Genomic DNA, 22,216 nt, shown 5'->3' on the forward strand with positions numbered 1-22,216 from the left:
CAAATGATAGTTTCAATACTATTTACATTCTGTCAGGGCTGTGTCCTTGGTAAATAATATGAAGTATTATGAAGAACTCTAGACTGTGATTAAAATCATGTTTTGACATGCTTTGTGAGCTCTTTTATAGAAATTTTTATAGCGTGCTTTCAGAAGTATTGGCAGATCTACTCTTTGTACTTCAAAATGGATAAGGGAAAATGATTTATGCAGTTTTATTGAATTTACAAGGGCTAGAAAAATCTGTGTTAATTATCACTATGTCATTCTTACGGGCTAGTAGGAACTGAGACAAAACATAACTCAAACTAAAAATAATTAGCATTAAAATGACTGAAACATGAAAAATAATTGAATGAGTCTTGAAGTGTCTTATTCTTGTCAAAGGAAAGATCATGCTAATTTATAAACATTTGCCTAATTGTTTTTTTCTCATATTTTAAAATGAGAGGTATTTCAGGTTTCCCTATATAATTTTTCAAATGCTTTTTTATGCATTGCAACATATTATCATAAATAATTTCCAATTAAAACTAGTGATGCTATCTAAAAACACATTACTAGATGAATATCAGCTGCCTATTACTCTAAAATGTCGTATTTCTTTTTTCTCTCTAAATGCTTATCAAAAGAATGTCAATAAGCTTTTTCCTAAGCTTATTCTCTTTAGAGTTTAAAATCTTTCTTCTGAGTTCAGTGAATTTGGATTGAATTTAAGAGCCCAATTTATCTCACAAAAAAAATTATTCAGAGAGAGTCAGAGAAGGAAAGAACACACATACCAAAGCTTTCTTTCATGTTATTGGGGCCTAGGCTGAAACCTGGGATGTTCACATAGCTGTTTTACTGGTCCAAGATGACTATTTTTATCCCAGAATTCTATCTCATTCTTCCCAGTAAGCCCAGTCACTAGAAAAAGCACTATTAAATGTTTTCCATGGCAGAAAGATAAATAGAATAAAATAAAATTTTGAAAATTTTGTGTAGGCAACTTAATCTACATATCACAAGAAATTTGACCTACCAATATTTTTGGTAGTATTTATAAAGTAATAATACAAAACAGGTTTCATTCGTAGATACTACTCTGAGTGACTTCTGTCATTCTATAATGTATTCTTGCAGCAACCATATGAGGCAGCTATACACATACTCATTTTAAATGGAACAAAATGAGGCACAGAAAGAATTACTAGTATTCCAAAGATCACATGCTAGTATTAATTAGGATTCAGAACTAAATACTGCAGGGACTTCCAGTTAATCTCTAGACTACACTTATAGAACACGTATGAAGGGTGGAAAAACCCTCCCTTCAGAAAGGGTTAATTCATGGGTTCAAAGTAGAAAAGAGGGAATTAGAAGGTATCCACAGGAAAAAAACAACATACTAACGAGTTTGGAAAAACACAGTATGTATTAAAGGATTCCTTAAGAAGCGAGTTTTAAGAGTATTAGAATTTTGTGCATGGTGAACCATAGTGATTCAGTTTCATTCTTCTGTATATTTCAACCCAATTTTCCAAACACCACTTGTTAAAGAACTGTTCCTTTCTCCATTTAATGATCTGGGACACCTTAGCAAAAATAGATATCTATAGGTATTTTCCATTTATTCTCTCTCACTCTCTCTCTCTCTCTCTCTCTGTTTTGATCATGAAAGGTTATTGGATATTGTCAAACTGCAAGACATAAAAATATGTTCACAGATCTTTCCTGGATATTGGTATTTGTTACATTATATAATTATTTTTTAAAAATATTTATAAAAAGGAAACACTGACAGAAACCATAGGATAAGAGAGGTACAACTCCACACAATTTCTACCACCAGAACTCTGTATCCCATCCCCTCCCCCGAGAGCTTTCCTATTATTTATCCCTCTGGGAGTATGGACCAAGGGTCATTCTGGGGTACAGAAGGTAGAAGGAAGGTCTGGCTTCTGTAATTGCTTCCCCACTAACATGGGCATTGACAGGTCGATCCATACTCCCAGCCTGTCTCTCTCTTTCCCTAATTGGTTGGGACTCTGGGGAAGCAGGGCTCCAAGACACATTGGTGGGGTCGTCTGCCCAGGGAAGTCTGGTTGGTATCACGGTAGCATCTGTAACCTGATGGCTGAAAGAAGATTTAACATATAAAGCCAAGCAAATTGTTGACTAATCATAAACCTAAAGGCTGGAGTAGTGCAGATGAAGAGTTGGGGGTCTCTGTTTTGTAGATGGTTAGTAGGTCTATTTTACTTATATTCTAAAGGGCCCATGACTATATTCAGGTTTTTGTTTGTTTGTTTTGTTTTGTTCTGTTTTGTTTTTCTGACCTGACATGTGATATGCAGGTGGGTCCAAGTTATTGTATGGGGAGATGATGTCATGGATGGAAAAGGGACTAGAAAGCTGGATCAAAGAAGAGAGTAGCTCCCAAATATGGAAAAGGTGTATAAATATTGTTGACTGTAAACCCTATCGATTTGATGTGATCTGGGGCCCATATTCAGCTTACGAGCCTATGTGACCTCTGCATCCCTGTAGATCTGACCTCATATTTTGTGGTCATGAGTAGGAACGTTCCAAGCTGCCCCAATTTCAGAACCCATCTTCCTATATCATTACTTCTATAGGAATTTTTTTCTTTTTTTTTTTTTTTTTCAGAAGACTGTTCAGTTCTGGCTTATGGTATTGCAGCGTACTGAACCTGGGAATATGACGTGTCAGGCATGAGAGTCTCTTTGCATAACCTTATGTTATCTAACTCTACCCTAGAAATACTCTTCCTTAGATTCATTTTCTACATAAATTAGTTTTTATATTATTGTTGACACTTTTAAATGTATATTTGTTGTTGTTGCCTATATTTTACAGGTCTGGGGCAATGTTTTTCACATAGAAAGAGAAAGACTGATATCAGTAGGGAGGAGGAGTTTCCTCCATTGCAGTCAGGACCACATTTCAAACCTATTGTGTTGTTTCTGATAGAGATGACAGGGCGGTTATGCAGCAGATTAAGTGCACATGGCAAGTCATTATCTCTTAAAAGAAAGTATGTAATTGAGAATGCAGTCACAAACCAGTCATTTCAATCATTGTTTTCTTTTTAGGTAAACCAGTGATGATAGTGACAGAGTACATGGAAAATGGTTCTTTAGATACATTTTTAAAGGTAAGATTTGATATATTTATTCAGATTTAATTATTCAAACAAAGTGTTTATTATCTACAAAGTGTTGTTAACTCTTTGTTAAGAACAAAAACTTACTTTGTCATTACTATTATTGCTATTACTATTACTGTTACTACTACTATGACTATTATTTTGACCAGACTAATGAACTACCTTAAATGCACTCTAAGAATGTGCAGTGTTGGGAGCCAGATGTTGGCACACCTGATTAAGTGCACATATCACTATGCACAAGGACCCAAGTTCGAGCCCCTGCTTCCCATCTGCATGGGGGAATGCATCAGAAACAGTGAAGCAGGTTTGAAACAGGTTTCTCTCTCCCTCTCTATCTTCCCTCCCTTCACAAGTTATCTCTTATCAAATAAAAGCATAAAGGGTGAGTAGGTGGCCAAAGTGCTGGCATTGAGCCCTACAGATAACCCTGGTGGCAAAATAATAATAATAATAATTAATAATAGATTGTGCAGTGTTAACTCAGTGTGTGCTCCCAAGGCAGCAGTGATGATGAACCTACTCCTCAGATGAGTAGGGAGGAGTAGATGAAAGACAACTACATGAGATTTTGACATGGACTCTCAAAATCTTTATTTTGACCAGGAGAAAAGCCAATAGACATTATTCCACTTCTTAACTCTCCTTGTTTTCTTTTAGATAAAAATTGCATATGAATTCGGATGGAGAGTAAATTAATTTGGAGCTTGAAGGAAAATCCCTTCATATTTTTCCCCCATGAATGGTTTTGCTAATATCTATGCATCATGTTTGCAGAAAAACGATGGGCAATTCACTGTGATTCAGCTTGTTGGCATGCTGAGAGGTATCGCTGCAGGAATGAAGTACCTTTCTGACATGGGCTATGTGCACAGAGACCTTGCTGCCAGAAACATCTTAATCAACAGTAACCTTGTGTGCAAAGTGTCTGACTTTGGACTTTCCAGGGTACTGGAAGATGATCCCGAGGCAGCCTACACCACGAGGGTAAGATCTAACAGAATACATTTCTGAAACACAAGGCAGGAGACACTTAATTTTTAAAGATTTTAAAGGAAGTAACAAAAAAGGATATTCCTCCAACATAGAAAAAGAGGGTGAGCTAGGTTAAATCTAAATTATTCTCCTTGTTACATATTCAGATATAAAACTCAAATGAGCTAAATATTGACTTGTGAGTTAGTACAATTTATTTTTTCCTAGAGATAACAATGATAAAGTTTGAATTAAGCCACAGTATAAAATTCATATATCTTTAAGTGTAAAAGAAAAAGATCTAAGGGGCCAGGTGGTGGTGTACCTGGTTAAACACTCATGTTACAGTGTACAAGGACCCAAGTTCAAGCCCCTGGTCCCCACCTGTAGGGGGAAAGCTTCACGAGTGGTGAAGAAGGGCTGCAGGTGGCTTTCTGTCTCTCTCCCTCTCTAGCTCCCCTTCCTCTGTCAATTTCACTCTATCTAATAATAAAAAATAAATATAAATATTTTTAAAAGATAAAATTTAAAAATAATAAGCATATTATATCCACATATACTTGTGTACATATATAAGATATATTCACATAAATATATAAATTTGCAATAATTGGACACTAACAACTGTGATTCTCTTCAGCTGTGAAACAAATACAGAAATATCTAACCCTACCATTTAGTCATTCACACGTCAAATAAAAGATACTTCTCTTTAAAAATATTTTATTTACTGGAGTTATTTTGATATTTATTTGATTTTCTTACACATTAAACCCACATCTATGGAAAACTGGACATTAACTCATGTTGTAATTATTATAATGCAACAGATAATTTCCCAGGAGAGTAATTGCTTCCTGAGTCGATATTTTGTGTATTTGACAGATCCTTCTTTAGAAAACTGTTGGTATTGGTATTATAAACTTTCATTTTTATTATTATCTGTATTTATTTTTTATATATATTTATTCCCTTTCGTTGTTCTTGTTGTTTTCTTATTGTTGTTGTTGTTACTGATGTTGTTGTTGTTGGACAGGGCAGAGAGAAATGGAGAGAGGAGGGGAAGACGGAGAGGAGGGGAGAAAGACAGACACCTGCAGACCTGCTTCACCGCATGTGAAGCAACTTCCCTGCAGGAGCCGGGGCTCAAACTGGGATCCTTACGTGGGTCCTTCGGTCCTTGCACTCTGCGCATGGGCGCTTAACCCGCTGAGCTACCTTGGTATTACAAACTTTCTGAGTTACCCGTTAATGTACCACTTGAGTTTAAAACCCTTTTGATATAAACCATATTTATTTAACTGTAAATATTTAATAACATTATACTACACATAATCACTCTAAACGTCATGATAATATAAAGATTTATGATACAGGGCAAGTAAAATAGATGACTTGGGTAGTCTGTGTGCTTTGCCATGTGTTCAACCCAGGTTCAAGCCCGACCCCCACAGCACTAAAGGTAACTTCAGTTCTTGGTCACTTCCTCCCTTTGCCTCTTTGTCTTTATCCAAAAAAAAGGGGGGGGGGGTGTTTTTGGTTTTAAGGATAATATGATACAGTTGTTGTTATCTTTTATTTTTAAAATAGTTACATATTTCCCATTTTTCATTCTACATTTAAAAATTCTTCTATGCAATAGTCTAATAAAAATTCCTTCTGGATTAGAAAGGTGTTTACTTTTATTCTTACTCTGTATTCATGTTTATTTAGTGACTATACTATGCTTAATAAATCAATAATTTTAGTTAATTTATTTTTTGTTACCATTAAGGTTATCATTGAGCCTCAAGTGGTTATCATTGATAGCATTATGAATTAACTGCTCCTGATGACCATTTTTTCTTTTTTTAAATTTCTATTTTATTTGATAGGACAAAGAGACATTGAAAGGGAAGTAGCAGACAGAGAGTCAGAAAGAAACCTGTAGACCTGCTTCACTTCTCAATGAAGCATCCCCCACTGTGAGGGGAGGTGCTGAAACCTGTGTCTGTATGCAAGTAATGTGTATGCTCAGTCAGGGATGCCACAGCTCAGCCACTAATAAATTGATGGAGGGGCTGACACTTTTTTTTTCTACCTGATCATTTTGATTTTGATTTGCATCAAATGAAGTCTCAAATAGCAAATCTCTTGGGAGTCATTGAGTCCCTAATCCCTATCTTTAGGAGTGGGGAAGGGAGCTGCATGCATGATGAAACAGTACTGCAGGTATCACTCCTCTACCTCTTTCCTTTCTCCTTCTAAAATTCTGTCTCTCATTCTCTATTAAAATATATATATGTATATATATATATATATGTGTGTGTGTGTGTGTGTGTGTGTGTATATGGTAATATGGAGTCACACTGGCAGTAAAACCTAATGGGGGAAAAATTCTCCTGCAATTAGAGTTACACTTAATAAATCTGGCCCAGGCAAGTTTGTGTTTATAGACAAAAATACATGTCTAGGATAGCTGGTTGATGTCTTGGGTAAATGCATAGAATAGATTTTTCAAAGTTCTGTGTTAAGAATCGTACTTGGAAAGAGGTTTGAGAGGGAAGATAGAAATCCCAAGACCCTTAAGACCTACTCCTCTGAAACAGGGTGTAGTGATAGTTTATGGAAAACCAGCCTGTATTTGCCTTCTTTTAAAAAAAGAAAATATATCAAACTATTGTATTAACTGTCAACTGTAAAACATTAATCCCCCAATAAAGAAATCAAAAAAGAAAATCTATTAACCATAAGTAGAATCATGTATCAAAATATTTATTTTGTGAACATAATTTAAAATAAATGTACCCAGTGAATATTTCCACGCAGAATACCTCAAGCACGCTAATGTCATATTTCTCTCCATAATATAATCTTAATATTTTCTTGCAAATCTGTGCAATAAAGATTTTTGGTTTGTTTGTTTTGCTCTGGGACAAAAATGGAACTAGACATAAGTATGCTAAATGGAATAGGGAAAGAGGTGAAAGACAGTTACTCGGTATGTTGCTCATATGTGGAATATAGATAATTAAAACAAATGAACTTGAAAAGGATGGAGATTAAAAATGCTTTTTTAGTCTTTATGAGAACTTTGGTGGGGACGTACTTAGCACTTGGGTAGTCAATTGATGCCTTAAACACATTATACTGCTAAAATCTTTTAAAGACATCTTTTTTCATTTTTTTTCTTTTTTTATATTTATTTATTTTTCCTTCTGTTGCCCTTGTTGCTTAACATTGTTGTGTTTATTGATGTCATTGTTGTTGGAGAAGACAGAGAGAAATGGAGAGAGGAGGGGAGACAGAGAGGAGGAGAGAAAGACAGACATCTGCAGACCTGCTTCACTGCCTGTGAAGGGACTCCACAGCAGGTGGGGAGCCGGGGGCTGGAACCGGGATCCTTAAGCCAGTCCTTGTGCTTTGCGCCACGTGCGCTTAACCCGCTGCTCCACCGCCCGACTCCCTATACTGCTGAAATCTTACAAATTTTATACCATTGTTTCATCATCAAAAGTGACTAATCTAAAAATACATAAAAATCTAATTGCAATAATTATTCATTTAATTAAATAAGGCTACTTTTCATGTATTTTTTTGTAAAATCATATTGTAAAAGGACAAATAAGAAAATAAGTCAGCAGAAAAATAAGAGAAATTGAGTCTAATAGAAATTGCACTGTGTTGGGGAAAAGAGTAAGCTTTACAGGGTTGTATTTAATAACCAAATTTTTCCCCTTTTAATTCCTATATTAGAGAAAAAAAAGCACTGTGGAAACTGGAACCCTTTACTCTCTGTTAGAAAGTCATGAAAGTATACTTTATTGATTTGCTTGACTGCCTGCTTTCTCCTCACAGAGCTGCCATCCTGATACTGTAATTAAGATGTAGGTGCTGTTTGTGTTCCAGTAGTCAAACAGAATTTAAACTAGAAACCTTTCGGATGGCCAATTAGTAGTCAGTCCACAAGTGTTCATGGCCTGAGCTATGTGAAAAGACGCTGCGTGCTGTCAAACAGATTCACTTAAAAATGCTACATCTCTTTCTAGATCTTTTCAGTAAGGAAGCAATGTCCCTTGGTACACTTTGAAGTATGTTTGATATTTTAAAATTCTTTTTCAATTTTAGGGAGGCAAAATCCCAATCAGATGGACTGCCCCAGAAGCTATAGCTTTCCGAAAATTTACCTCTGCTAGTGATGTCTGGAGCTATGGAATTGTGATGTGGGAAGTTGTGTCTTATGGAGAAAGACCTTACTGGGAAATGACTAATCAAGATGTAAGTGTGGAACTACTCCTCCTCAAGTTGAAAATGAAAAGCTTTGTTATGTGACAGTTGCTTTAAAAAATGAAATACTTTTCTTACCCTATGATGTATTTGTTTTTGTTGAAAAATTCTTTATGATAAAGCTCAAAATGAGTTAGTACAAGGGAAAGTAAGTTATAGTTACGTTGAACCTCCATCCCTTGACAGCAGTTCTAGCTGTACTCTAGAAATGTTTTGCTCATTTTATGCCACTGTTATTTTCTTAGAGGAAGAAAGAGACATCAATGGATGACTACTGACTAGCATGTTTGTATGATTTCCATTTGATAAAGACAAACAATACTCCAAAGAAAAAGGAAGAGTTATTTTAATTTTAGTGGATGTTCTTAAAGAGTAATATGAATAATTCTTCTTTATATTAAAAGATTTGGAGATGTTGTTTTGTCTACTTGGGAATAGCAGTTGCTTTCTTTAAATACACACACACACACACACAGACACACACACACACACACAAAATTCATGCTTAGAACTATAGAAGCATAGAATAAAGGAACTAAGAACAAATCTTTGAGTTCAGAATGTTTAGTGTAGGATTCCAACAGACTTTTTAGTTTTTGCTTTTGTAATTTTCCTTTGTTTCTGTTCCATTTTGGAATATATACATGTGTTCCACATACATATATTATATATTGACATTTGATATTTTTCTTAAAGAGCATTATAAAAGGTAGCATTACTGAGTTTTTTATATCTGTCATATACTGTTTCACTGTTTTACCAACTAGTAGTACATTACTTCTTTGTAAAATCAGTATATTGAATAATGTTAGCTCAACATTAAAGAGTCTTAAATCAATAGCATGGTGATTAAAAACATTTCTTTTCCAATGTTTTTTTATTATTATGCCCTGTAAAATCTACCTCTCTGATGTCTGATGTCTTTAGTGGTGAATATATGCAGTCCATAACTACATTATTTAATCAGTATCCCTATGTCCAGCCTAAATTCAATGTCATATCTATTTCAAAGTGTTTCCCTCAAATACAGGCCTAATGCTAAGTATCTAGATTATGAAGGAAATAGTCAGATATTCCTCACTCTCTGTCAAGTATGTGAAATCTAGAATTTTTTTCATTTTTCCTGTTAAAAAAGGAGGTAAGAAGGGACAGGATTGTTTTATAATGTCAGTTTATTGATATCTCCAGATAATCAAAACATTACTTCACTAATTGGGTACATGGTTAAGGTTTCCACTTAACAAGGTCTTTAAAATGTACTCCAGCTCACATTTCACAGTATTCTCACTTGCAAACTGACTCCTTAACTCACAGTATTACATTGACCTTGCATATGTCTACTTCACTCTAGCATGCTGAAATGGGTCTCAAGACATACAATTTCTATAGTTGGTTTCTTTGTGTTCCACATTCTTGATGGGAGTAAAGATACTGACTTGTTTCCATTATTTTTTAGAGAACATAGTATGTGTGCTGTCATTAGTCATTATGGTATTAGAGGGTGGGCTGTGACAAAAGAATCTTTAGTAGATATTACTTTCCTGGTTTATAGACAATAAAGAAAGCCTGAAGAGATTAAATTCCTTTTATATTGCCACCAGGGTCATTGCAAAGGCTTGGTGCCTGAGCAGCAAATCCACTGCTTGTTGCAATCATTACTTCCTCTCTTTCTCTCTCTCTGCCTGTCTCTCTCTCTCTCTCTCCTTTTAAAAAATAGAAATTTCAACATAAATCTCCAACTTTTGTACCAAACCACAATACCGTCTACAGTTGAATCAACGTTTAATTCTTCCCTTTCTTGACTAACCTGTGATCTTTGATGAACCTTCTAATTAAATACAAAATATTCAAGTCAACATGTAAATGATTGCTCTGGTTTAGAGAAAGACTAGACCTATTTGTTATATTCTATTCTCCAGATAAAGACCAGATGTTAACATGAGCTACAAAGTACTTCATGATTGGCTTCTGACTTCTCTCAAGACTGTTTTAATTCCATTTCTTCCCTTTTGTTGGTGAAAATATTTCATTATGTAATGCCAGAAAACTTGTTCTCTTCACTCAAGAAAAAATGTTTCTTCCTATTTTTTTAGTTAACTGCTTCATATACATCAGATATTCTGTATCTCACACTTAAATCTCAACTATGTGTATGATATCTGTAGCATTAACATCCCATTATTTATAATCATGTCTGGCATAAGTGTACGTGTGTGTGTGTGTGTATGTGTGTGTGTGTGTGTGTGTGAGAGAGAGAGAGAGAGAGAGAGAGAGAGAGAGAGAGAGAGAGAAAGGGAAATATATTGCAAATAAAATTACACACCAAAGAAGACATGCTACTAGGTGAATGCTTGTAAGGTTCCTACTGCCCTACAGTGGGACTCCTCATGCTTCTGAAAATTTGACTGGTTTAAGCTAATACATCTTGACTTTGTTAACTAAGAGAAGACATCAGTCAACTCCTAGGGGTAAGCTCAGTTGCCATTTATCTGCTCATTGTGAATGGGCGATATAAATTTGCACAGAAAGGAACATAGAAGCAAGGAGGTATAGATATTTTTGGATCAATGAATCTTTGGCTTCAAGCTTTTTGAGAATGAAGCTTTTCTTAATTTGAAATATTTATAAAAGTACATCAAACTATTTATAAAATACAAGGAGGTGTCAATAGATTTTCAGGAAGTTATAGAAACTGGTATTGAATTGACTCTAACAAGATATTCCAAAAATACAAATGAAGTTTTAAAAAATGAACATATAATCATAGATTGTTTTCTAACATGTCTACCTTTAATGAATACTTTACATCTCCTCAAAATATCATGCTAGTTGTTGACATTAAGTTTCTAGAAAAAGCACTTAGTTTAATATACCTCAAATTTTATTTGAATGTGTTTCCAAGATACATAACAGATTTATTATATTTGAGAATTATGATCACTAAATATTATTTGGGGGGTTTCAGAGAGCTTAGGACAAGTACTGATTTGACAGTTTTAAATTCCTTGTCCCATAATCTCTACATTCTTGTTACTAACTGATTTTGCAAGGACTTTGCCACCATGAAAATGTTACATTGCTAAGACATGCACATTAATGTAAATCCTTCTTAGTAGTCCTTTTACTTTGTCAGAGGAACATCATACTGAAATCAATATTTCTAGGTTTTCCTCTGTAATCACAGAGGGAAAAAATAAACAACACATAATAGAAATAAACCAGAATTGTTAAGATGATTTTAGTTAAATACCAAAACATGAACTCTGACTTAAGCTTGAGAAAATGTGATAATATTCTAAGTCAGTAGAATCTTTTTTATTGTACCAAGATTGTTAAATGTCAACATGCTTCAGAATCTATAAGGCAAAATAAAAGAGGCTATTGAATTTTTATATTTAGTGACAAGGTCTTTCTCTTGTACCTATTGTAAACTAGATAAATTCATAGGTAATTCTAAGCACATAGTTAAAAAAAGTTTTGAAAACTTAAGTAGTCTGTTGTTCAGTCATCTCATATTAGAAATTTCTATGTTGGAGTCTGGTTAAATGCACACATAGCAGTTCAAACCCTTGGTCCTTGTTTGCAGGAGTGAAGGTTGTTGCAAGTTTCTCTCCCTCTCTTTCTCTCTCTCTCTCTCTCTCTCTCTCTCTCTCTCTCTCTCTTTCTCTCACACACACACACACACACACACACACACACACACACACACACACACACACACACACACACACACATTCTGTCTCCCCCTTAACAACTCAGTTTATCTCTGTATATATCCAAAACAATATATATAAACTTGGGCTAGGGGATTAACATACTACTTATGCAAAACGACTTCAGTGCCTGAGACTCCAACTTCCCAGGTTCAGTCTCCAATACCATAATAAATCAGAATTGAGCAGTGCTCTGATGAAGGAAGGAGAGAAACCAGAGAAAGAAAGAACAAAAAAGAGGGAGTCGGGTGGTAGGCAGTGACGCAGGTCTGCAGGTGTTTATCTTTCTCTCCCCCTCTGTTGTCTTACCCTCCTCTCTCCATTTCTCTCTGTCCTATCTAACGATGATGACATCAATAACAACAACAACAACAACACAAGGGCAACGAAAGGGAAAATAAATAAATAATTTTTTAAAAAGAAAGAAAAAAAATTGTGTTTGTTATATTCTCAGAGCACTGCTCAACTCTGGTTTATGGCAATGCTGGGGATTAAACCTGGGACCTCTAGTACCTGGGTCATAAACATTTTGCATAACCAGTATGTTATCTTCTCCTGCAACATCAACCCCTTAGACATTTTTCTTTATTATGGAGACAATTTTACTTCTTTTGGCATAAATTTTACCTACAGAGCAGGAAGAATATGACAACCCACTTTGTATTCAGTGTGTCTCTCTTCCTCTTTCTACTCTTTTATTTTCCATTGTATCATAATTATATATAAAATAATATGCATCTTATATTACTGTAATAGCATGGTAAGTAGTATATATGGCATAAATATATTAAATATAAGTAATATTATTTATAGTAAATAATCCATTTTCTAACTTCAATTACAATTTTGGATATAGTGATTTAAAGACCTGTTATTGTCATAGGGGTACATTTCTATATTTGATGTACAGTAAAGGAAGGACAGAGTTTCTTTAAGTTGCACATAGACTATTATATTACAAGTTGATGCCAAGAAAATGCACAATCTTTAATATTGGGTTGTTGGAAAAGGTATGACGTATTTTCTTTGAAAAGTGAGTCACGACTTTCCAAAAAATCTGATAATAATTTAGAATTAGCACATTTGAACTGGTATCTTATTGTCCTTAAAATTCAAGGGTTTTTTTCTGAAATTTTTTATTATAATTATTTATTTATTGGATAGAAACAGGCAGAAATAGAGAGGAATGGGGAGATTAAAAGGGAGAGAGACAGAGAGATACCTGCATCCCTGCTTCTTTACTCTCTAACCTTTCCCCATGCAGGTGGGGGCTGAGGGCTTGAACCCAGGCCCTTGCACATTGTAACATGTGTGCTCAACCAGGTATGCCACCATTCAGCTCTGTTTTTTTTTCTTCTTTTGTTTGTTCATACCAAGCACTTATATTAACAAATGTAATAGTAAGAAGAAAGTAAATCAAGATTATGATTCATTATTTGGTTCTACTCTATTAGTTGTATGGACTACTTGTTTTATACTTTGGTATATTTTCAACAATTCACAAAATAACAGATAACATTATTATTTACTTTCCAAAAAGCAATATTAAGAATGGACTAAAATCATGTTTGATGCCAGAATCATGGTAAAGCGACTAAGGCCCAGCAATAACCCCATTGGCAAGGAAAAAAAAAATAAACAGGTTATATGTAAAGTGATTGCCATTTATTTTCAACATAATATATAAAGAAAAAACATGTTTTTGAAGCAAATTTTTATTTGACTTGGTACTTTCAGAGGCTAGCACAGAAGAATAAAGTAAATCTTTATAAAACTCAGAAATGTGCTTACAAAACTCCTCTTTGGAGCCCATCTTGATTCACAGTTTAAGAAAAAAAAAGTATATTTCATGTTGTATTATTTTCCAACACATGGATCTAATCAGAAATTTTAAACAGCTTTAGTCTTTAAGAAGAGGTGAAATTAGAACAGTGGAAAATTTCTCAAGCTTTTACTAAATTGGTGGTGTTGACAACTGGTTCTGTTTTGCTTTACACAGGTGATTAAAGCAGTAGAGGAAGGTTACCGCCTGCCAAGCCCCATGGACTGCCCTGCTGCTCTCTACCAGTTAATGCTGGATTGCTGGCAGAAAGACCGAAATAGCAGGCCCAAGTTTGATGAAATTGTCAGCATGTTGGACAAGCTGATACGTAATCCAAGTAGCTTGAAAACGCTAGTTAATGCATCCACCAGGTACATGACTACATGACTAGATGTGAGAAATTTTCCTGAATATAGCTCATTCATATTGATCACATAAATATTCCATCAATTGGCATTAAAAATAATTATGCAGGCATATCGACCTAGAGAGAAGCCACTAAAGTACTTGTATGTCTTAAAGAAATCTATTTAGGCAGTATTCATTCTTTAATTCTTACAAAGACAAGAAAAATAGTTCACTTAGATAATGTGCTTCTTTGCAATGCACATGACCCAGGTTTGAGTCTGACCCCTACTGCACTGAAGCAAGACGTTTCAGTGTTGTATTCTCTCTCTCTCTCTCAATCTCTGTCTCTCTCTTTCTCTTCCCCCCTCAAATTTTTTCAGTTTATTTCTGCCTTTTGTGAATTTTTAATTTATAGTATCTTACAACTCTTTTAAGGTATGTACAGATACTTGAATAGACATTTACTGTGCAGTTGAACAAGACTGAAAACAGATAACATACTGTATGAAAAAATGTCTGAGAAATGGACAATGTTTAACTTTCCAAATACCTTTAAATAAATTTTTGCATATTTTTAATATATATTTTCCCTTTTAACTTAAAATTTCAAATATTCTCTCAAAAATAATAGAGCAAAACTGAATGATTTCAGTAATAATGTGGATAATGTTTGAATATCTCTCAGTATGTTGAAATTTTCTCCTTCAGTGATTTTATTCTCTAGCCTCCCTTAGATTGCCCTTTCTATGACTATATTCTAGACTTTGTCATTACCAAAAATTGTAACTATTCCATAATCTCAACTTCATGATCTCACTCTCCAATTATTTCCCTACATTCCTATCTAAATCGGATTTTTGGTCTTAGCACTTAATGTCTAAAAATATTGACACATATAAGATATTTAGGGGGTCGGGCGGTAGCACAGCGGGTTAAGCGCATGTGGCGTGAAGCACAAGGGTCAGTGTAAGGGCCCGGGTTAGCCCCGGCTCCCCACCTGCAGGGGAGTCACATCACAGGCAGTGAAGCAGGTCTGCAGGTGTCTGTCTTTCTCTCCCCTTCTCTGTCTTCCCCTCCTCTCTCCATTTCTCTCTGTCCTATCCAACAATGAGGGCATCAACAACAATAACTACAATAACAATAAAAAACAAGGGCTACAAAAGGGAAAATAAAAAAATTAAAAAGATATTTATTCAGTCAACAAATATTGATGTAACTACTCCACGTCCTCCTGTGTGAACTAGGTACTGAGTATCCAACACTGAGTAGTACACAGTTTGGGGAGAAAACTATCAAATAATATAAAATATTATTTATAATATAAAATATTTTTATAATACCTCTGATTTAAGGAAGGTGAAGTGAGAGTAGAATTTAGGAGATTAAACCAGATGCTGAAATATATGTGCAGGTAAGGCATGATTATGTCTTCAACTGTAATGATGTCAAATCAAACAGAATTGGTAATCTGTATAAGATCAGAAAAGAAGAATATATGGCATGCAATGATAGTTTATGGGTAGACTGAGAAAAACAGAAGGAAAGATTGTCTATCATACTCTATAATGGGAAGAACTGTTAGAGAAACTAGAGAAGATGAGTGCATTTTGGTACATGCTGAAGTTATATGGAAGATACGGAAGTATAAGGCACATGTATGAGATACTAGGTAGGAAGAAATATAGGACCAAAGTAGATACTGTGTGTTCCATGAAAGGGGATAAATTTACTTACTTGAGCAGTTACAGTTTGAATACAGACAATTTAGAGCCAAGAGCTGACTCCAAATTTTAAAATCAAAGAAAATAATAGTTGAAAAGGTGATTCAAGAGAAAGGAGGAAATTTCAATGTCATGGTCACTAAGAAAGAAAGAACAGTGATTATAAAGAGCTTGAACAGAATTTCAAGAAAGAGATGTTGGTCATTGGTGTCTGGGTTGTTGTTACCACAACAGCTCAGTCATATCCATGATAGGAAGGTCACACATGTTGGTAAAATAAAAGTTATTGCTGACATTAACCAGATCGATTTTTATAGAATGTACTTGGAAATGTATACTGAAGTCAGTTGGAATATTAAATGGGCTATGACAAAGTACACAGGTTAAGAATCAGATGATGGTACACTTGGTAGAGTTCACATGCTATCATGCACAAAGACTGGTTCAGCCCCAGATCGTCACCTATAGGAAGAAGCTTCATAATGGCTGGAGCAGTGCTGCGGGTTCCTCTCTTCTTCTTTCTAGCTCTATTTTTATGTCTATCTAGGAAAATATATAAATTATTTTAAAAAGAAAGTATATAGAACAGAAGTGGAAATAAATTCATTTGGTCTATAGCTTGTTGTTGAAGTGTGCTTAAGTAAATTCTCACTGATATTTAATTTTTTTAATTTATTTTTGCTGAGCAAATTTTGTCTTAAAAATGTAGTTATTAGGTGCAATTTTACATTTCCCCCAAATATGTGCCAGCATATCTCACATACCTCCAGTGTATCATCTGCCTTCACCTTGTTATGGGGTTTACTTTTGTTACCAAGAAGGTGGTAACAAAAGGTTACAAAAGGTAACAAAAGGTAAACAAGAAGGTTTCCATTTTATTTGATTATTTCTTTATGAATCATTTCTAGAAATGATCATCACTGTTATATTTATCCAAAGAGTATTAATTTAGGGTTGCCAAAAGCATCTCATGTTGTGAGGGATTCTGTTCAGTTTTCTTATGAATTTGGGGTTACATGTTGTTTTCCAAGTTCTACTAGTTCACTAGGTGAATTAGTGTAAGGATACAAAGTAAAGAATAAATAGGTTATGGCACTTCTGGGAAGTCAGCTTTATTGAGACTAAGTTTCTCTAGCAAAGTCCAGAAGCAAATGATTTTACATGGAGTATCCTGCAGATAGGTATTACACAGTACTTTATTAATTTTTTGCAAACATTAGTATGAATTGCATCTAAGTCACCATGTGGCATTTTTAATGTTTCACACTACAATTTCTTTATTATTTATAAGTCCTCACCAACAGATTGAAAAAAATCTAAGCAGGCTTATTTTATGCTTTGTATTTTGAATGATTACATGTTAGCATTTGAGTATTTTTCCCTAAAAATATTTGATGACCCACTGACTCTGACTTAACATTACAATAAAATTTGTTCTTAAAATAGATTATAATACTACTTTCAATATTTACATTTTGTGTGTTTTAGAGTAGCAAGCTTATTGGCAGAACATGGCCCACTGGGATCCGGGGCCTACAGATCAGTAGGTGAATGGCTAGAAGCAATCAAAATGGGCCGGTATACAGAGATTTTTATGGAAAATGGATACAGTTCAATGGACGCTGTGGCTCAGGTGACTTTGGAGTGAGTAATTTTTCTGATAATTTTTATGCAATTGCTGGGGCAAGAAAAGTTGTTCAGAAAAAATCCGGATAAGGTCAAGGGAAATCAGTTAACCTTTGTCTGTGTGGCAGCTTCAAAGAAGCCTCATTCTTTTTAGCCTGTATTGTTAACAACTGCATGGTTAATGTTACTTGTGGCCAGTATCTTTGCCTCTTTCCTCCAAATAGTCTTTGAATAATTGGAATAACAGTTTCTTGGCAAAATACTGGTATTTTGTGTTGTGGAAAGGATGTTTTCTTGACAAAGTTTTTATACTGGAACCTATGTTATTTGAATGTAAATACAAAACAATTTGTAAGCACAATTGGTGTGACTAGTCCTACATAAGGATAAATATATTCTTAAATTTGGGCTATGGTAAAAAAAAAAAAAAAAAAAAAAAAAGAACCAACTAAAAACAGCTAAAATTAAGCCTTCCAGGCAGGAATTTCATTTAATCTCTAAGTGGTGCATCTCATATTCTTGCAATCCAAGGATATATTTGATTCTGCCTCTTATTTATTATTTGGTAAAATCTCAGTGGAACCAATTGTGCCCTTTTCTGTTTGCACGTTTAAGATAAAATTTACCAAAACCTACTAATTAAAAATCATTAGTGTTAAATATGAAATTCGTTAAGGTTGTAATTTGTTTGTATTTTATTACCTACTCTGTATGTGTAATTATTTTAGCCTAATATTTGTTAATTGTGAAGAATAACTGTTGTTATGGTGGTCCCATCTAGATGTCATTAACATTAATAATGTTTTAACCTGTGAATATATAATGATAACTTATTCCAAATTACCTAAAATTCAAAGATTAAAATATTGTGAGGATTAGAAGATAGCAAAATATCCTAAAGCACTAGACCATAGTCTTTACTTCATTAATTTACATAGTATGAATACTGAACAGTTGTAGCTCACCATTCTTTGGGCATTCTTTGATTATTTGAATTCACTGCTCATCTACAGAAAAGGTAACAGGGTACCATTATATATCATGTTAATTTCATATTCTCAGGACAGCTCTACTTTCATTATCTAAAACTAAAAAGGACCTGAAATCACCACTCACCTTGCTCTTAATTTATTGATCTCATTCTCACCTTCATAATGTTTGCCCATATTTCTTTAGACACTCAGAAAATTCATTTATGTTATATTTAAAATATTAAACAGAAAATTTTACTGATAATTTCAAACTATTTTTACATGATTGCTATTTAATTTTCAACAAAACTGGTCATTTTGTTTTATTAAAGCCATTTGTCATTTTATATTAAAATGATACTGTAGGTATTTCTTCTACCCGATGTCAGATTTATTGTAAATATATAATAAAATTATTTGCATTAAACAGTGTCTTTTTTATTAAAATTTCGCATATACATATATATGTTTACATTCACTAGATTTTCGTTTCACCTTTCACACAACACTTATAATGACAAGTAGGGTTTTTTTTTTTTGCAATATCTCTATTTTATGTCATTTTTTTATGGCCACAACACTATACATGTTGAATATTTTAACTTAGGGCTTTACTTTTATTTCTTCTAATTCTGATTTCTTTTCTTTCCCATCTGTACTCAAATTTATATACTGTGTATTTTCCTTTAAATCTTAATATGTATTCTATCATGATGATTTTCCACATTTCTATTCTACAATTGCTTCCTGACAATTATTCAATACTTGGCTCAATTTCTTCTTTCTTTCCTGTTGTTTTTATAGTTTGCTACCTATTCTTATAAGCTTTCTTTCAAACAGCGTGTATTTTAACTCATTCACTCTGATCAGAGCAGAAAGGTAAAATCAGGAAACTTATCTGTGTCTTCCTATTCAAAGAATGGTAGCCACTATGTGTCAATTGTCTCAGATTCCTGAGACCCATAGAAACTCATTCCTTACTAGGAACTGGACCAGAAATCCTTAACTCCAGTGAAGCTGATTGCATGGAGAGGTCATGCAACTTTAAATATATATCCCTGTGTTATTAACCACATCAGTTCTATTTGGTAAGAATATCTTTATCAAAATATATTTTAAATAACTCACAAAATAGGTAGCAATGAGAATCAAAGAGCTAAGTCAGTGTTAGTGTACACGACTTGTATATTAGAGTTCCCAGATTCAATCTCTGGCACCATCAGTAACCACAACAGAGCAAAAGTCTAGTCAAACAAACAAACCAAGTATTCAGTTAAACGTGTGGTGCAGAATATAAGAAAAAAATTTACTGTACATTTTACTCCACCAAAAACATATTATAAAGGTAACGTATCAGCAAAGACAAAACTCTGTTCTTAGAATACTTTTAACTTTTATACAAGGTCTTTAATCATATTTGAATATCAGTTTTTATAAAGAATGTATAATATTATATTATGATGATAAAATATTGTCACTAATGCTAATCTCAGAGCATAATTGAAACAAGACTAGAATAATGTATCTATAACTCTTTAGGGTAAAAGTTGAAGTGAATTTATTTAAAGCAAAATAGCATACAGCAATATACTTAAATAAGAAAAATGTTGTTACATATTGCCAGTTTTGTTTTCATAATATATTTAGATTATGAAGAGTGATTACAACTTTTAAACACCATGTACTTCTGTAAAATATATTTATAATAGTTTAAGTGTATCTGATTATTATTTTTTGGCCAAATACATGATTACACATGGTTTAATGTGAGAAGTGAAAAACTATAAAAGATCTTAGAGTCAAAATAATGCTCAATGAAAATGGTTCTCAAACTTGCATATTTCTAGCTACTATTCTTCTCTGTGCCTAAATCTTGTTGTTCTGCATCAAGTATCCATATTGAACAACTATTGTATCAGTATTGGTACAGTCTATACTGTGGTATTTAAGTGCAGAAAGTTATTATTGACAAGGGGATTATGAGCTTGAGGTGAATTGCAAATTGAACCCAAAGATTTAAAGGAGAGTATTATAGCTCCTATTTATAAACTGTTTGCCAGATAAGCATTGCCAATTTTTGATTATTCAGAAAATGAGCAAAATTTAATGAATTTAAATATCATGTTTATTATCTTTTAGCTGAAGAGGTTCCTGCTAATATCATTTGTTAAAGTGAATTCTTAAAGTACTGTTGCAAGATTTCCAAAGCTGGAGCCAAAATATGTGTACACTAGTCCTTATGCATAAAGTATTATAAACTTAAAGAAAACTTAAGAGTACATACTATTCTCTTTATTCTACATGTTGAACTGAAATTCCTAATCTAATTCTCATTATGATTTATTCATTGAAAACCATGACCAGGCTTTAGCTAAATCCTCTCCTGCTAAATATAAATTCTGCAGATACAAGTGATTATCAGTGAACCAAGAAGTTGTAAACACAGAACTGCATCATAAGACTATGAAAAAAAGAATACTGAAATTTAACAACCGTTCATTAATACATCTTCTCCCTTCTCCTACCCTGTTGATATTGGTGGCAATAAGAACTAGTTATGTGACTAAATGTTGTGTAAAGCAGAAGGGGGAAGAATAAATGAGGGAAATATTTACAATGAAAAATTACATCCTGAATAATCAAGATTTGGTTTCACCAACTAGATACTAGTTGCAATTTATTTTTTAATCTAGAATTATAGCATCACAATATTAGTATTCCCAATTGTTTAAGGTTATGAAGTAGCATTTGAAAAAAGGCCCGAAATGTAGTAACAATGGTAATTAATTATATTTGCAGTTTTTCTAAAACTAATCAACTTTGTTGACAAAATATGAATGACTTTATGTAACAATATTGTTCTCATCATGCTTAAATTCATAAACTTACACTGATACCTAATTTTCATTATTATTATTGGCTTTGAGCACTACTTAAGATTACACGTGATCATGGCAAAGTTACTATAATGAATTAGTTACGAAGGGGGTATACTTAAGCACTTTGCTACACTATAAAACTCCCTAAATAGAAAAATGAAATAGTCTAATTATACTCTGTTCCATTTAATTTTCTTCAAAAAGTAACTGTTAAAAGCTCCTTCACTATTAAATGCAAAGCATTTTATTTGTTATCAAGTTTCTTCACAATATTACTTCCAAATTGGCCATTTAATATGGCAATTTGTAAAATGGGTAAAAGAGTAGAGGAAGTTTAGAAATAGCAAAAATATGAGACCAGACTACTTAAATAATATATCATGAGGTATTTTGATAATGTTAATATCTAGTAGAACTATTTCATATTGCTATTATGGTCCCCATCAATAATATCATTAAAAAATATCACTAGAATTTCTTTTAATTTTTTAATTTATTTTATCTTTTGTTGCCCTTGTTGATTTACAGTTGTTGTGGTTATTACTGTTGTTGTTATTAATGTTGTCACTGTTAGATAGGACAGAGAGAAATGGAAAGAGGAGGAGAAGATAGAGAGGGGGACAGAAAGATAGACACCTGCAGACCTGCTTCACTGTCTGTGAAGCCACTCCCCTGAAGTTTAAGAGCTGGGGGCTAGAACAGGGATTCTTACTCTGGTTCTTG

General features: G+C 33.6%; 1 protein-coding gene and 1 non-coding gene across 2 annotated transcripts in view; both read left to right on the plus strand.

Annotated features, from left to right (window-relative positions):
• EPHA5 (EPH receptor A5) overlaps window positions 1–22,216 on the plus strand; it is a 116,633-nt gene that overhangs the window by 89,883 nt on the left and 4,534 nt on the right. Inside the window, exons 8-12 of the mRNA XM_060188460.1 lie at window positions 3,099–3,160; window positions 3,950–4,159; window positions 8,255–8,404; window positions 14,126–14,319; window positions 17,506–17,661. Coding sequence (XP_060044443.1) covers window positions 3,099–3,160; window positions 3,950–4,159; window positions 8,255–8,404; window positions 14,126–14,319; window positions 17,506–17,661 — 772 coding nt within the window. The remainder of the gene's footprint in view (window positions 1–3,098; window positions 3,161–3,949; window positions 4,160–8,254; window positions 8,405–14,125; window positions 14,320–17,505; window positions 17,662–22,216) is intronic.
• On the plus strand, window positions 13,838–13,953 carry LOC132537969 (small nucleolar RNA SNORA26). The gene has a single exon (XR_009549369.1). It is a non-coding gene; the product is annotated as a small nucleolar RNA SNORA26 (small nucleolar RNA).

This window comes from Erinaceus europaeus, chromosome 3, assembly GCF_950295315.1.
Source record: "Erinaceus europaeus chromosome 3, mEriEur2.1, whole genome shotgun sequence".
Taxonomy (NCBI): domain Eukaryota; kingdom Metazoa; phylum Chordata; class Mammalia; order Eulipotyphla; family Erinaceidae; genus Erinaceus; species Erinaceus europaeus.